At 38.8% G+C, this 17,768-nt stretch overlaps 1 protein-coding gene across 3 annotated transcripts in view; it reads right to left on the bottom strand.

Moving 5' to 3' along the window:
- AP2A2 (adaptor related protein complex 2 subunit alpha 2) overlaps window positions 1-17,768 on the bottom strand; it is a 44,857-nt gene that overhangs the window by 3,193 nt on the left and 23,896 nt on the right. For 2 of the 3 annotated variants that reach the window (XM_009102176.4, XM_050975741.1), the window contains exons 5-21: window positions 17,531-17,660; window positions 16,433-16,534; window positions 14,968-15,076; window positions 14,320-14,470; window positions 13,742-13,910; window positions 12,470-12,607; window positions 11,025-11,207; window positions 10,593-10,690; window positions 10,188-10,419; window positions 9,219-9,392; window positions 7,156-7,319; window positions 4,416-4,498; window positions 3,579-3,668; window positions 2,669-2,792; window positions 1,790-1,906; window positions 1,542-1,611; window positions 206-340 (exon numbers count right to left, since the gene is read on the bottom strand). In XM_009102176.4, the coding sequence (XP_009100424.1) occupies window positions 206-340; window positions 1,542-1,611; window positions 1,790-1,906; window positions 2,669-2,792; window positions 3,579-3,668; window positions 4,416-4,498; window positions 7,156-7,319; window positions 9,219-9,392; window positions 10,188-10,419; window positions 10,593-10,690; window positions 11,025-11,207; window positions 12,470-12,607; window positions 13,742-13,910; window positions 14,320-14,470; window positions 14,968-15,076; window positions 16,433-16,534; window positions 17,531-17,660 (2,269 nt within the window). The remainder of the gene's footprint in view (window positions 1-205; window positions 341-1,541; window positions 1,612-1,789; window positions 1,907-2,668; window positions 2,793-3,578; window positions 3,669-4,415; window positions 4,499-7,155; window positions 7,320-9,218; window positions 9,393-10,187; window positions 10,420-10,592; window positions 10,691-11,024; window positions 11,208-12,469; window positions 12,608-13,741; window positions 13,911-14,319; window positions 14,471-14,967; window positions 15,077-16,432; window positions 16,535-17,530; window positions 17,661-17,768) is intronic. The other variant, XM_009102177.4, reaches the window with a different exon arrangement.

The raw sequence follows: 17,768 nt of genomic DNA on the forward strand, positions 1-17,768 counted from the left end.
CCAAGAGGAAAAGAGAATTGCTCTGAAGAAGCAGCTAACCCAGTGGACCAGGACTAGCTGCTACAATTTAATTTCTTTTTGGAGTCTGCAGTCATAAGCAACTACTGCAATAGTGATTTTTAACTATCTTAAAGGAGTTTCAGATACACAAGTATTTAGTTCAAATGAGAACTTGTATCTAAGCTGGAGATAGTTACACAGATACCTGTGCCTGGAGGTTGGGTTCAAGGCGCAGCAAGCATCCGATCTGAGTGGTTTTTGTGTGTATGATACCAGCACCAACAAAGTTAGCAGGATTGGGATCTACCTCCTCAAGCAGGGCTGATCCAAATCCAATTATCTGTGAAAGAAACCAAGAAGATTTAGATGTGGGAAGAGGAGGACACAAATACCAAGTATACCCAAACAGTCACCATCAAACAGCAAAACAAGGAGGAAACTAATTTTGAAGTCTTCAAGAGTACTTCATTACTACAAATTTTTGAAGGCTGACCCTGATAAATAAGCTATTCTGTAAACAAGGCTCTTTTCAAAAGCAACTGAGAAGCAAGTTAAGATTTAACATCAGTCTCCCCCAGTTTTGATACAGCCATTCCTGTACACATACACTGTTCCTGTTACACATTCCTATCACACAGTCACTTCTGTTTTGCCTAACGCAGCCAAAAAGTCACTTCCTTTTCTAACCAGTATCTCAAGTATAAATTAAGGTTTGAACTATCTTCCAGTTCAGCTTTAAGCAGTGAATCTGTGCTTTCTTAAACAGTTTCAAGTCTCCAGCTCCTACTGAAGACTGCAGCTAATTCAAATCACAGCTAGAAGCTGTCCATTCAACTCAGCACTGCCATGACCTATCACATAGCATGGACTCACACTTTCACTGGATGGTCCAACTGCCATATAAACAAAAATGCAGAAGGTTTGCTTACACCACGTGCTAATTTGGGCTGGGATAGAGTTAATTTTCTTCTTGGCAGATGGTATGGGGCTGTGTTTTAGATTTCTGCTCCAAAGAGTTGATAACACAGGGATGTTTTAGTTATCACTGAGCAGGAGTTACACAGAGTCAAGGTCTTTTCTGCTCCTCACCCCATGAGTGAGGAAGCTGGGATGCACAAGGCACTGGACAGGACACAGCCAAGACAGCTGAACATGGGATATCCCATACTGTAAGATGTCCTGGCACAGCACATAAGGCTGGGAAAAGAAAGGATGATGTTCACAGCAGTGCTGTTTTGCCTTCCAAGTAACTGTTAAACCCGATGGAGACCTGCTGCCCTGGGGATGGCCAAACACCTCCCTGCAAATGGGAAGCACTGAATTAATTCTTTGCTTTGCTTGTCTGCATGGCTTTTCCTGTACCTATGAACTCTCTTTACCTCAACCCACATGTTTTCTCACTTTTACCCTTATTCTCTGTACCATTCCAATGGGGGAGAGTCAGCAAATGACTGTGTGGTGCTTAGGTGCCAGCTGAGGTAAAAACATGACCTGCCACTACCCTGTCCACTATGAATTAAAAATATCCTACCACCACCCACCTTTGCTTTTGTGATCTCTGCATCCATCGGGTGCTTTGCTTTAAAGATATTCTGTACTTCCTGTTTGGGACTGCAAGGCAAGGCAAGACAAATACATTATGAACAGCATTTTCAATAGCAATTAATTCTACTGAGAGAGCTCATGGCTTACAGGATTGAGTATGGGCTGAGGCACTGCACCAGCTACATTCACAAAATACCTTTCTCCTCCCTTGCCCACCACAACAGGCCCAAGTATAGAGTCTTACTTGCTCAGCTGCTTCCAACGCTGAAAAAAGTCTTGAGAGGACATCTCTGTTGGCTGGAAAAATTTATTCAGAGTGATAGGTAATTTTACTGAAAGATTTTGAAATGTTCCGCCGTACCTGCAGATGGAAGAGAAAAACCACAGTGCATGTGGCAGCCTCAGCAGTAATCAACCAAGCAACTGAGGAACTGTTTATGATCAAAATCCATCAACTGCACATGACATTTATAATATACAGTTTCAATCCACTGTTTATTACATTGATTTTCTCTCCTTAGATGGCAATAGATGAACTGGCAGAATTGCTTATAAGGTTCTCTCAGTTTTAGCATAGGTTTATCCTTCTAGATAGCACCCTAAGGGGTGAAAATACATCCCTGTGAAAACATACCAATGAAAACCAGTTTAGACTAGAAAAACAGCATGTAGCCCAGAACTCAGGATTTTATAAAGCTGAGCTGAAGTTGAGTGGACAGAACAAGATTCTATTTCTGGTTGCATACACTTCCAGGCCAAGTTATTTGCAGAAATGGTCTTGGTTTCCAGAAGGGAGAAGTTACTGCGTACATTCCTGTCAAGATTTCTTAAGCAAACAGGAAGACTGCTGTTTTATATAGATAGCAATAGACAGCAGAGACAGAAGTCATGGAGACATTTTATCAGTAGCTGCTTCTCTACTGTTTGGTTTGGCTGGAGTTTTAAACCATATTGTTCCAAGTGGATTCTCCCTAGCACCTTAAAGCTTAACTAGATCAAATTTTCAAGTTGTCTACCCAAGAGAGCTTTTTGTGTCCATATTTTGCATTTCAGTCACAGAGCCATGCCAAATTTAACATCTTTCATCTAATTAATTCACTAACATTTGAATCCTTTGTTTTACCTGAACTGAATGTTCAGGATTGGAGCTTCCATGAAGTCTGACACACATTCGATGTTCACAACCTGCTGAACCTGTGCACCTCCATCCACTGTGGGGTCAACAGGTTTTGTCTGAAGATTCAGGCGTAGAAAAGTAGTTAAGGAAACAGATCAATGAACTGATAACATTAAAATTACAAATCTTCCAAGAAACTCTATAAGAAATTAACATCATGTTTTCACTCATTCTCTGTGATCTACTGAACATTTAAAGTTCAGTTTTTTGGTTTTTTTTTTTTTTTTTGTTTGTTGGGGTTTTTCATATTGACACATATACAAGGAATAATTCTTAAAATTCTCAGTTAATTGGATATTCTTAAAGAAAGATGCCCTTAAAAAGGTGTGAAGGCACAGAGACTTCACAATAAAAGCCACAGGACTATTTTGAACATGACAGAGATGTCTTGAGTCAAACAAGCCAGATTACTTAATCTCCCAGAAATCCTAAATTTGCAATACCAAGCATTAGGGACCAGCCATGAATTAAGTACCATCATCTTGGCACACATGTATTCCATCTCCATGTCACATTTTAGGTTATCTGCTAATGCAGTACTCAAAGGACACATTTCTACCTCTGCAACTTCATGTCAGTGGCGAAAGCTACAGTTCCAGTACGGATTTATTCAGCTTAATTTCTTGTTATATCAAAAGTAAAATTTGTGTTTATAACCAGGGCTTTAAGGAAAGAATCTTTCATCCCTGCTCAAGACTTGATCTTCCTATGAGAACTTCAGAGAGCTATCAGCAAGTTTCTCATTTCTTCATGTTCAAGGACACCATGCCTTGATCCAAGAGATTTATTATATTGTGCAGCAATAAACCACAAAAATCTAATAAGAATAGAGAACTGCTGCTACATTTAAGGATATTTGACTGAAGGTCATCTGAGCAGATTACTGTTGGAGTAAAATTCAAGAACTGTGTTGATGTCTTATTACCATAGAATATGAACATACGACCTGGAAAGAGAAGAACGAGACATCAGAATTTTTAGGTCATGTAATTGCATTGAACTACTTGTGCTTCAATTCCCTAACACATTGTCCTTCTGCCTTTCTTTAAAACCACTTTTAAGAACAAAATACAGTTTACATGGTTTATCTCACCAAGACATTCACAGTTCAAAATGCAGCAATTTAACCAAGCCATTTGCTCTCTCCTACAGTAGCTGTCACACAGGCAGTTAAATCATCAGTGCAGTCTTTCAATTGCTGGAGAATTTTGTTAAGATGCTACTATGCCACCAAGAGTTTCCCAGAAAGGGAGAAGCAAGAAATTCTATTGCTAGCCTGTGTTCAAATTCCATCTCCTTCCTAGAGGGTTCCAGTATCTTGTACATTCAATCTGATCTGAAATGTATTGTGTTTCATATCATAACAATAAGCTATACTGCAAGATATAAATTTTGAGAAGAATGTTCCTTTATAAACCTGGCTGCACCAGCCATACAAACAGGTAGCATGACCTGGAATGCTGGAGCTTAACATCCCTATTTCATATCAGCTACCGAAACAAAAAAAAAAAAATTCAAGGAAGCAAAAGCCCACACAAAAGCCAGGGATGCACAACAGTGGGAGCTGTAAAACAGCTTAGATTTATAATGCTATTTCCCTCTTCAGTAGCTGCAAAGTGTGTCCTGTCTGGAATATCATGCTGGCATTGTGATTGATAATGCAGCCAGCCAGCCACGGCACTACAGATCTTACCCAGGTTCTGTCGAAATTCGGATTTCAAGCCAATTTGTAGCAACTGATTTTCAAATAAGACTCCATTATTTTTACACACAAACCTAGGGAAAGAGAGGGAAAACATGTTTTAAATTGAGCCACATTAAACAATATTTAGAACCACAAAATTCAGGGTTTACACAGAGGATGAAGATTGATGCATTCTAGGTTAACCGCAATCTGTGAGAGAGGCCTTTGCAGAAAACTGCAGTTAGAAAAGACAATTTTACATCCAAAACCACCACTTGTAGGACACTAAAAGAACTGACATTTTCATTTGATAGGCTGTCTGAGAAACTATGAAGGAAACCACAATATGCTATATGCACACACACTGTCTAATAAAGGACCAGGCAACAGGATTTTTCTTTTTAGTCTTGAGAACTTCTGAAACGCATTAGGTTTGTGTAGAATTGAAAAGTTTGAAGCTTTGACTGTTTAAACCTGAAAGAAAAAAACCTTCCTTGTTTATCACTTCTTTATCACTAAGCCAACTAGAGATGTACTTTTTCCATTTTAAGAGAGGAAACCCATTCTCCACTGATCTCAGTCCTTTCTATCACCCTTCACTTAGAAGTAAAAGAGGTGGTCAGCAAACATCTGCCTTTTGCATCCAAGGTACTTAAAACACACTCCCAAATATCAGTACTTTTGACAAGTACTCTATTTTTTATTTATTTCCAAATAGTTGTAAAAACTTAACATACAACTGGCATTGCCTCATTTTAGAGCAGTGTGTGACAGCACTGACTTGTAAAGGAGACTCTAACCTGTGTATTCATGAGCCTGTCACAAAATCCACAGCATCCACAGGGGTGTTCTAGTTACAAGTTTGACAGTACATGTTTCTCTAGTTTTGCTGGTATTAAGTTAATGAACAATATAGTTTTGCTTTATAACTATATTCTGGAAATTGCCCAGCCTTGCAAGGTTTTAGTATTGCTTACTTGTGAAAAAGCTCATCAGCATCATGCACAGTATCAGCTGGTTCCTCAGAAACTACCTCAGATGAAGCCAGGTCAGGGCTAGTTCAGGCAGCACAAAGGAAGAAAGGCAGTAGCGACAGAGACAGCAGGAGTTAGTAAAGACAGCTTAGAGCTTAGTTACTTCTTTTACCTCCTTCCTCAAAAATGGCACTGCTGAGCTTAATGCACAAGAAATTGATTAGCTGCCCTAGCTCAGTACCCTAGAAAGGTTTTAGGCATTAGGCAATGTTTTCCCCCACTTCTCTCCCCCATCCCACCCCGACTGTTAGAGAACAGCTGAAGGTGTTCAGTAAATGTAAACCTCTTACAGAACCAAGTCCTTTTAGGTGTTTAACTGTGACAGCAAAAGTGTTTAAGTTCAAAATCAAAAAGGTAGCTGCATATTAACTACTACAAAGGTGTGCTTAAAAGCAGAGGCCTCATCAACCTTAGACACCCTTCTAATTACAGGTGCACAATCAGTACCTAAAAACACACAAGTATTAAGCATAGGCAAGAGTACACAGGCACACAGAGAATGACTTACCCAAGCAACAGATTAGAAACAAAAGTGACAACAGCATTAAGAAAAGGCAGGAAACTGTAAAAAGCAACTTCTCCCTATGATCAGAGAAGCATTTAATAATCTACAGACAGATCAAGGACTGGGCATTGCTATACTTTCTTCTGCAGGGAGAGAAAACTCTTTTTATGTAACATTTGCTTATGAAACTACTAGCAGTGGTTCCTCTTTGTACCCTCTTAAAAAAAAAAAAAAAAGAACAAGCTTGTGTAACTTCCTAAAGCCCTGTTTTTTATTTGTATGATCAAGTATCACTTATGACCTTCCAGCAGAAACAAAGGATCAAGTATTAATCACTGCAAACCTACAACAATGCATTGCCTGATATAAAATTTTGATGAAAGTGCCAATGATCCAGGCAGATCAGTCCCCCTAATTATGTCTTTTATATTAAGATGCATTGAAAATTTGTTGTGCCAACATTCAAAATTTGGTCCTTGACAACAGTAACACTTTCTTGTCCAGTAAGACAACTGATTTTTGAGACATTCTGTGATTTTAGGCCATTCATTCCCAAAAATTTAGCCAAATAATATTTGAGAGTACCCACAGGGACTTTTAATAATAATGGGGTAAAGAACACATTATACCTACGCTACACTTGCTAATGTAATTGTAGTATCAAATCCCCTTTAAAAAAAAAAGAAAACCACTTGTTCTTTAACCCCCTTTTCACACCTCTTTGTCAGACAGTAGCAGAACAACTGAAGTTTAGCATTAAAATCTGGGAAGCAGTATCTCTGGATACAATCCATCTCACTGTTTCAGTAGCAGCTTGCCATAAGTGAAGAGACAAGAATACTTTATGAAAAGAAAATAAGAATAGATGTATTCATTTCAGGACAGATAACCCCCACTTCAAGATGTATGGAGAGGCACAAGCAGCTTAATTTAACAAAGAAGCAACACCAGCATGAAAACCAGACACTACTGTGTGGCAAATATCCTCAGGTCAAGTACTACAGACTCAGTTTTCCCATTAGAAGAGATATTCAACAAAGACAGCACATTCAGCAGAGTGCCCAAGAACACCTCTCTTGCTGCAAAACTACCACCCAGGAATGCACTTAAAATGCTGGAACAAAAACAAAAGTTATGTGTGTTTTTCCTTCAATCCTGTTTCAACAGACAAATTCTCCTTCAAATTCCTTTCACAGGGTGACTTCATTACCTCGCAAAGTTGTCATCAGAACCAGGAGCAAGAGGTGCAACTGCAGAAGCTGCGTCTGAAAATACATCCACGAGCAGGCTACCACTAGAGGAAGGTGGGGGAGCTGAATTGGTGACAGGGGCAGCACCCAGACCCAGCAGATCCTCCGATGGAGAAGGAGTAGACTAAGGAAGACAAGACACTTCGGTGTTACACTGCAACAAAACTACAACAAAGCTGTCTCGTTTGCATAGACAACTAAGCTAGGCAAAGTGCCTCTCCCCACCCCAAATCAAGGTTTGAATGGATGTAAAAGAGTTCACAGATGCAGCAGTTGCCATGCTCAATTTCAACTTAAGGTCATTTACAGGTGTGGTTTCCTTTTTCTCACTTGAAGAGAGTTATGTCCATCTAACCGTTAAATAAAAGCAAAACCAAAATTCAACTGTCTAAAATCTGATTCTGCAGAAGAAAAATGACAACGATGACAGTTCTTTCCCCCCTTCTCTTTTCCCATTATTTTCAAGGAAAAGTAAGTACTGTAGGGAATAAAATTCCCATGTTGCTTTTCTTTCATGAAGAATCCATCAAGAGAGCAAGTGGCTTTCAGACAAAGCTAAATCACAGCATCTTTAAAATTGACTATCAGTTTAATCCTGGGTTTCTGAAGCCTAGCAAACCTTAGAAAGAATGCAAACCCAACCAGCAAAAATAGCAGAGCCTGTAGCCAGTTCAAGCTGCAAACACTAGAGGAAGAGACAAGATGTTTAAAGTGTTTTTTCCTCAAAGAGAACAAATCAAGCAGCCAGGACACAGAATCATGCAACAGAGGCTGCATATATCTGCCCAAGCCACATGCAAGTACAAAGCATAGATTGTTAATCAAAATGGCCATTATTGGACATTAGCAGCTTCCACTATGCCAGATAGTCTGAGGATGAGTCACGAGATGCATTTGGATGAATCTGAAATCTTGTTTTTGTAAGCCAACTCCAAGTTATCATATACTCCATACAGTGTAATGAAAAATTCCTGGGCAAAAGACTTTAAGAAGCCAATCATTAGGACCAACTAAAAACAAAGTTTGGACCTCAAATTTCTACCATTTTTGGAATCCAAACCAGATAAAGCCACTAGTGAAGGTAACACTGTGCAGTTTGTTACATGGCATTGTGCCTTATGAGCTGCAAAGCTCATAAGGCACAATGCAATATTAACTGCCAGTCACCTCAATTTGGCATTCAAAGAAAATTCTGCAACTTTTCTGCTGGAAAGAGATTTCTGTCCAGTCAAAACTGTTGCACTTGGAGTAGCTACTCTTATACACTGCAGTGACTAAGTAGTAAATTATTATGCTTTAACAAACTGAGCAGGGAGCATGCTACAGTATTTCCTTCTCTAGGTAATCTACAGCATCTTAAATCTAATTACAAGTTATTCTAGGCATTAAAACCAGAAAGAAATATTACACTGTGGGAAAAATTGATCCTACCAGCTTTAACTGACAATAAAATGAGAAGTTCCAGCTCAGAAGAAAAAAATCATGTAGACTTGTCAAGCATAATTGAACTCAAATAGTACTGTCAAATAAAAAGTAACAACTTTATATTGATTTAAGGACATGCTGGTGAAGGTAAGTGTTGTCCACTTCTATTAAAAACAATAGCCCAAACCAAGATGCAGAACAACATGTTAGACAAAGCAGAAAAAACAGCTGATACTCTGAAATTCAAGTTAACTCCTTTTAAATATGTTAATTTTATAATCCCACCCTCAATGCAATTTCATCAACAAGGAAATTCACATCTCTAAAGTAACAGCAACATTTTTCAAATAACAATGTAAAAGAGATTTTTTTAGGCTGCAGACAGTTCATCCCCACTTACATAAGACTTCCAAAGGAAAACTGAATCAAACCATACAAGGAGGGGAAAGCAGCTGTACATCCCCTGCTTTAGAACAAACACCCTCAGCCTTAAGTTTCAGATGGGAGGTTTTAAATCCCCAAAAAGCCACTTTAGGAAACCAGTCTTTTCTCACTTGCACACCATCTAAATTAGTGAAATAACAGCTTTTAAACTCACAACAACACTGGCATTGACAGAGGCAGGTTCAGCACTTCCATTCATATCAGAGCTCCTCTCCTTTTTGATCTCTTCTAGGTCAGTAACTGTGCCTGGGCCTTTCTTCTTCTTCAGTTTAGCCAAAATGGAAGATTCCCTCTCTGGGAAGGGAGGCATTTCTTCCAACACTGTAGCCTTACCATAGAATAAAAAAGTATTAGTTAAACTTCAGAGAAAAAGCCAAACAAGCTTCTGAGTCTTTGAAGAGACACACCCTTACAGATTGCATAAAGCAAAAGCAGTAGTTACTCGCACAGAAAATTATTATGCAGTTTACTGTAGAGAGGGACTGATCGTTTTTTTGAAAGAAAAAATGCTTTAAAACTTTCTGAAGTCCTTCCAAAGCACGTGGTTAAGATAACAGGAGTGTATCACTTCTCTGAAACAGTGACATCACATTTTTAAAAAAGAATAATTTAAATAATTAGATCATAGCAGACCTAACGGTCCTTAAGTCAGGCAGACCTTGACTTAAACCACAGAGAATACTCAAGTTTCTACCCAGACCTAAGCATTTATTAGATGTCAAAACCTAATGTGCAATGCCCTGCTCAGACCTGAGAACACCAGGTTAAATCACTGAACTTCAAGAGACAAAAATTACACTTTTCCTGCCCACTATCAAATAAGTCCTCAAAAGAAAGCCCCAGCCTTTTGGTATCTAAATCCTCTAGGACCCTCTATTGTGCCAACTTTCCCTGGCTTCTCTGCTCCAGATTAACATGTCTTAATAATCATATGTCCCACTGCAGCAATAACAACTTGGAATTTAGCTCTAAATTAAAGATGACTACGACAGAATTAAGAAGACTAAAAGAACCAGCATCCATATTGTAATCCTGAGATTTCTGAGCAATCAGGTAAGATTTAGTTGAGTTTAACTTGCTGACAGAGTACTGCATAATAAAGAAAATAAACCTTTATACCTACCAATATATCAGTACTAGCAATAGTACTGAGCCTCAAATACTCAACAGCTCTCTGCTGCAGCTCAACATCAGCATTCTTTAGCTGACTGTCACTGCGCAGCACATCTTGAATTGTAGTTTTGATTTCTGGAAACAGGTTCACAAACTTGATGTAGGTAGACAGAAGCAGAGCTCGGGTAGGAACACTACACAGATGAAACTTGGAATGTAGCAAGTTGAACTGGATGAGGGGACTTAAAAGAAGCAAGAAAAAATTTGTTCAGTTTTTGTAGATATGATAATCCTTATTATTGCATTTATTAGAATGAGATGAATGATTTGTTAATTAGCCTTTAGGAATGCTAGGAATTAAATTCTTTACAAAAATCATTACTACTTCAGTTCAGTATTTTAGAAGGTGTTTTACCTTGATCTTGGATCACCTGCTATCAGATTTCCAAATTCTCCCAAGATGTAGCCACCTACTTTTACAAGATTCTCATGGCATGCTGGAGCTTGAAGGGCCTGTAACACATTAATAATCATTGATATGCAATGTACAAAAAGAACCATCTTTTCTGTCACTTCCATTCCCAGGTTTCTCCTTTACTTTCCTCCAAGAGCAGACTGTGGATCTAGGCACTACAGAGTACTTATGAGAAAAACATCAATGGTGGTATGATTTCACAGAAGACTCTAATGTGAGTATCACTTGATTAAGAGCATTCTTAGACCCATCTAGCAGTACTGTGGATTTTTGATAAGAGACAGAGCTCCTTAAGTTTCCCCTGTTATGTCACGAGCTGCTTGCTTAATTCTTAGCTCATTTTGAAAGGGAATTGAAAACAGTTCCTCTCACCTCAAAAACAGTCTTTGCTGCATATCCTTGCACATCATCCCTGTTGATGACAATCTGAATAACTCGGTACCACACTTCTTCACTGACATAGTCACCAGCAATGCGAATCAGATTCAGGATTGTATCCACATACCAGGTGTAATCCACTGCATACTTCTCAGCTAGAATTGCCACCTTCAGAACCTGAGCACACAAAAGAGAACACAGAAAGCTGACTAGCTCTTACTATGAGCTGTATACACCTGGTGAAGCCCCACACTGGCCCAGAAGCCACAGTTTCACAGATGCATGAGCTTGTTCACTTGTTCCCACAGCCAAGGTGAAAGGTGAACTCTGAAATGCTGTGCCAGAATACAGCAGGCACATACTGCTTTCCCCATAATGCATTCAAATATGTTGTGTCTTTGTGACTTTTGAATTGTGCACCTAAGTGATCAAGAGGAATTTATAGAACGTTTTTTTTGTTTGCTATAAAAACACCATCTAAATTACCACTGAGACAGGATCAAATAGGAAATTGGAAACCCCTCAAAAAAAGGCAAAAGCAAACTCAAGATAGCAGAGGCAAATAGAGTCACCAAAGCACAGCTGACTTTTTCAGGTCATACTCATATTTCTGCATCCTGAAGCAAACAATCAGCTTCAGGGGAGACCCCTCACAATTTATTATCAGCTGCATTTACTACTCTTAAAAGAACAGGTCAGTATAAGGGAATATAATGAAATTCTCACTATCTGCCAAGTCAGGGGACATTGCCAACAGCAACCAGACAGCACAGCAGGTAAATGAACAAACAGTGTATTCCACATTCACTTCTCAAACCAAGCGACTTCAGCACCTAACTAAGCTAAATAACTACTGTAAGTACAAGTTTTGTTTACCATCCTAAAAAAGGTGAAGTTGAGTATTTAAACTTTTTTTTTTTTTTCTGGTAGGAAGGGGATAAATATCAGGCCTCTTACAAGGCCCAATATTTTATGATTACAAGGTATTGGTTTTGGGAACCCTTAGACTGAACATTCTAAGAACATACAAAGTTCTACCTACAAATAAGAATTCACCACTAATTTTTGAAGCTACTGGACTAGAGTATGACCTAACCCTCAGATGGAGAGAATGTGTTGGTGGGCCACATATAAAATTCACTTCACTTTCTATATACGCTGTCCTGAGACCAAGATCAGCTTTTAAAATCCTTAAGTTTCCAAGGTTACCTCCTGCCCCCTGGATTAGCTGAACCTAAATTCTTTGCTATTAGACTACTAAGTTAGGATTTTTTTGTTTGTTGGTTTTAGTAGTTTTCTCTAGTTTTTTTTTTTTGTTTTAAGCCATCATGAAAAGCAATCTCTATCATAGACTATGCAGCAATCTAATCAATAAATGATACTTATGGTACCAAATCCAGCTACAAAACAAATATTTAAGAAAAACACCAATAGCTTACAATTTCTTCTCTAATGGAATAATCAGCAGTCTCCAAGTAATTGAGCATTTCAGCCACAATCTGCTGGGCATTGCTTCGGTCACACATTGCATACAGGAGATCTACAGCTCTTTGTCGTACACTCACATCTCTCTCAGTCTGCAAAAAGACACAGAGTCAAAAGTCAAGATGAGTTTATCTTTGTTTGGAAAGTACATGCAACTTAAGAGATGACACTTGGTATAATACACAGTGAAATTTTAAAAAAATGAATTTGCATAATTTTTCAGATGCAGAATGAACTCAGATATACCCTTTATATAAGCTGTGAGATTCTTACACCATTTCTCAGTTTCAGTCCCCTAGGAAGAGCTCAGTGGAGACTCAAAGTTTCCTGTTTTTATATACAACCATAAAAATTTAAATAATCAGGTTTTGTTTCTGTAGCATACTTATTCAAATCTGTGCAGGTGCTGAAAGAATGAAGGAGTTTGTACAAAACACTTCAGTGTTACACAGAGTAGGGTGGGTGAATTTGTGGCCCACTATGCACTAACTGGTACCAGTAGCCATAAATGCACCAATAACTGGCTTAAATTATTACCAGACCAATGAGCATTTAGCTACCTGCAGGTTTAGTGTCAGGTATGCCTTGTAACAACTGAAGTCCAGGTAGAACAAATACATATTTTGAACTTAGACAAATGTATTAATATGCTACAGCACAAACTTGGAAGAAAACAAAGCATTTAAACATCCAAGTATGCAGGTAAATTTAGATGCAAATCAGTCTTGCTCTTTTGACTTCTGCTTTGTCATAAAAACATGGCCTGGGATTGTGTCTTTCTCGTTTCTGGTCTATACAATTCTGTAGTGCAAGCTGATCTGCTCTACCACTCCCCATAAGCTATTACAGCAAAGGAACAGTGTCCAATACCAGCAAGACAGTAATAAAACTGTTTTCTAAGCATTCTCAATTTTGAAATTCCACATTTTTAAACAATTATTCATCTTCAGCCTACACCTGAGCAGATACCAGTGTTACAGGGGACACAGCTCCAGGTATCACATTTACCAGCAAGGTGCAAAAATTAACAAAAGCTGACCATTGTAATTGTCAGCACAGCAAGATTTTGCTGCATTGAGGTAAAAAACTAAGGTAGACTTCAAAGAATAACTCATTGATTCCTAAGTATTATTAACAGGACAGGGAGCTTGGGGCAGTGGGGGAGAAGGCACTGAGGCAGGGGAGAAGACAACACTCAAAACCAGACCACACACTTCAATATTTACCTTCAATGCATTGATAACTGTTTCTATGTGTGTTTTCACAGCCTCATGTGAGAATTCAGAGCTGGCAAGCGTGCACATGCTTTCCAGTGCTAGGTAACGCAAATTAGTTTCTCGGTGCTGCAAGAACTGACCTAGCTGGTTACAGGCACGGACTAGTAGGTTTGGCTCACTGCACAGAACAGGAGAGAAAGTGAAAGGGTTAAAAGCAACAGGTTTGAGAACACAATTCAGAATACTATTTCTGCAGTGGAGATTTCTTAAAATGCTTCAAAGTGTCTGCTAGAATGCTTTGCTAGTGAAATGCAAATTTAAATACTGTGAGCAAATAATCTCTGTTGGATTAGAGCAGTGGGGTCAATACAAAACATCAAATAAAGAAGCAGCAAAACCCAAAGCTACACAGCTCATTAACACTGTTCAGTTACATTGCTGTGGCTGTGTTCCAATCTAGCAAGCAACTTTGTGTTCTTTTCCCCTTCCCTCCCTCCCCCATTAAAATCTGATTAACAGTTCAAGACAAAACCCCATCTTTTCACTTTAAAAGCCCCTCTGATAACAGAAGCGTTGTCCCAGCTCACCTGTCATGATGTATAATTAAGCTTATTGCCTCAAACAGGACAGCATTCTTTGCATTTGAGTGTTGCACTTTCTTGGACTTTGGTGGCTCCTGTGCTTTGTTGAGGATGGTTTCCAGGCATTCTGTCAGACGGCCACGTACCGCAGGGTCTTCTGGAGAAGAATGAGCCGTTGGACAACTTCGTTTTGCTCCAAACCCTCATCCCTACCTTAGGTTTTCCCCTGGCTAAATCTAAATTAACTAAATTATTCTGAGACTTTAAAAACATTTACACTCCCCAAGATACACGTGGGAAAAGAATTCTAAGTCACAGTTCTATTTGGTTGAGAACAAAAGGCAAACAATCTGTACTACAACACACTTGGAGGCTTTAATATAGTTGATAGTATTAATGAACGTTTTAAATGGCAGCTGCCAATGATTTGTACAATGCACACTGGTTAGGCATTTTGTTAAAATTAAACACAACATAACTCAAAAGGCCAAGTAGCTTAGAGCTACTAGAAACACTCAGGAGTACAAACTTCAGTATCTTTGCCTTTAGACAATGTGCTGACACTCCAAGCTTCGGTAACACTGCAGTGCAGTAGCTCTTTGGAGCCAGTGTACTGCATAAGAGAGATGACCAGTGCTGTGATGTGTGCATTACCTGGAGGTGGATAGCACTGTAACAGCCTCAGAAGTTTCACAGATAGCCAGGGAGCAGGAACAAAGTAGTATGTGTAGTCCTGAAGGTCTGTTGATGCAGATGTTACAATCTGTAAAACAAAACGCCAGCACGTCAAACTGCTGAAGTTAATTGATTCACAAGTATGAAAAGGACCCAAAAAACACAGTAGATCACCTCTGACAGAACCTTTTAAAACTGTGTCACTAGCAAAGTCTAGTTCAGTAGATTAATTAGGTGCAAGCTGCAATACTGTGAGCACACCACAGTAAATGCCAGCAATGGAAATCCAGTTTTGTAGATACAGTAGCCTAGAAAGTCTCTTCTGAAAGCCTACCTCCTTTTTTAAAGAATGAACACAACCATCTTATAACATCAGAAAGTCAAACTTTGGTTAAACATTCTCTGTTCTAGCAATTCACAGATTCAGCCAACAGTCTGGTGGCTGCTGACAGGTGAGCCTGCAATTCAAGTACAAGATGACAGACTGACCTAAAGCAGAAGGATAAACTAACACCTTCAGTAACAAACATAAAGCAAAGCAAAAAAGAGATAGCATTCACAGAAGAGGTTTATATGCACAATGAAATGTGATAAGGATTAGATTAGATTGCCCCTCTTCATAGATTTATTTTCCCCCTTTTAGTCTAGGGTAACCATGAGTTTGGCAGTAGCTTTGCTCAAAATAATTCTACCTAATTATTACTGCTCCATTACAGAACAGCCTTTCACTTCCCTCAGCACTCCCTTGCTTTTAAGTATTAGAAAAAAAATCTTCATATCTGAAAAGAAAGTAAATAAGTAATTTGAGTATAAGACTGCATAAAACTGGGTGTAAAACACATTGTGAAATAGTAGCCTCCCTAGTCTTGCACACATTCCAAAAGGAGGGGGAAAACAAAATCAAACAGAACAGTGACATCAGTTTTCCAGCACAGAAATGTTAACTTACAGACATCTCTCCCCACTCCTTCCTGCCCCGCTTAACTCCCTACTTTATTTGCAGAATATCAGACGCTTATGATTATTAAGTTAGCAGCAGCTCAAAAGAAGGAATAGGAAGGCAATTAGGCTTGTAAGAAGTTTAGATAAAGGTAAAGCTACAGTGTGTATTTTTGAGGGGTTTGTGTGAAGTCTGTAGAATCAGTCTTTGATCCAACTATTCTTTGGTATTACAGCAGCAAAGCGAGGATTACTGCTTGGAGCACAGCAGGGATTAAACCAAAAAAGTCTGGGCAAGCCAATACAGCTTTCTGTCCTGGTAAGCAACAAGCATTTAAAGAGGTTACCTGAAGCACCCACATGAAGTGACACTGAATCATCTTCACATTTCATGGTACAGTAAACTAATCTGACCCTAGAAAGCTGAACAGGAAGCTAACCTGATCTAGAAAGCTGAGTAAATTAATCAACAGTGAAGTATTATCAGGGTCATCATTGGACTCACTCTGCTTAATCTAGACACTGCCAATGAGACTGAAGTCTTAAACTCTTCTGGGTTCTTCTGTGCCAAAGTGGTGATCAGACTTGTAGCTGCAGTAACCACACCCTAGGAAAAAAAAAAAAACAAAAGACAAAAAAACCCTTGGTCAATTTTGGATCAGTTTAGGACGCTGCCCATTAACACCTTTCAATTCAACTGTTTTTTAATATACAAAAAAATGTTTATCCCCATTACAAAGCCCTACATTAAAACAACTCTTATTTGGCTAGCAGCTAGACTAATTACACACCTGCAGAATCCAACAGAATTTTCAACAACATGATACTGCCATGCTTGTAGAGCATTTTATGCTATTTTTTTGTATTAGCTTTGTCTCATGTTTGGATAGTACATCTAAAATAAGAGAGCTGTATTAAAATTACGCCTGGAAACAAATTGTCTTATTATACAAGAGAAGCATGAGCAGAAGAAATTCAATGCAGCAGATCATCCAGGAAAGAATTCTTACAACCCAGCATGAGGAGAGGGCTTTGTGTAACACAAGCACTGGATATTACTACTGGAGACTAAAGCACTCATTACTGTTGAAGCACAGGTATTAATAGCCTTATTTTCATAAAGTTACTGGACTGGGGGAAAACAAACAGGGTCTCCTTTCTAAAGCATGAGGGTTTTTAAGCATCAAAGAAGAAATGACATGGACACCACAGGACAAGGAAGTCTAAACAATGACAAATCAAGTCTTGAATCTTTAGTGCAGATCTATTCTTAAAAGGCCTAGGGCAAATAGTATTACACCTATGCAATGTGACTTTAGTGTAACAAGGGCGTAAGATTAATTAATTTACACCAGAGGAAAAGAAGAACTTTTACATACTATTCTCATATCTACAGTGAAAAGGTAAACAAAGCTTTATTAAAAATTAATAAATACACCAAATTAAAAAGGGCAGCTCTTTCCGTTTTTTTCCCCAAGCCTGAAGACAACAGCAAGCCACTTGCTTGAAAGACTCAAGAAGAAATAAATTTTGTGTTTAATAGCAGAAGTCACATCATTCTCTTTACACACTAGGCTCAAGAAGCATAATGAGGCTGATTTACCAAGTGCTGGTCATTAAGGAGATGCACCACTCGAGATGTCCAGTCTCCCATGGGAACAAGGTCAGGAGAAGTTCTGTATAAACGCAGCAAGCACAAAGCAGCACTTTGCTTCACACTATCCATAGTGTCTCTGCAAGACATACATACTGATTTAAAATACAGTGGTTAAGGCAAAGCAATACCTGCAGGACAGCTTTATGCCAGATTTCACACTGACTCAGCATCCCTGGCCAGGCTG

This window comes from Serinus canaria, chromosome 5 (assembly GCF_022539315.1).
Source record: "Serinus canaria isolate serCan28SL12 chromosome 5, serCan2020, whole genome shotgun sequence".
NCBI lineage: Eukaryota > Metazoa > Chordata > Aves > Passeriformes > Fringillidae > Serinus > Serinus canaria.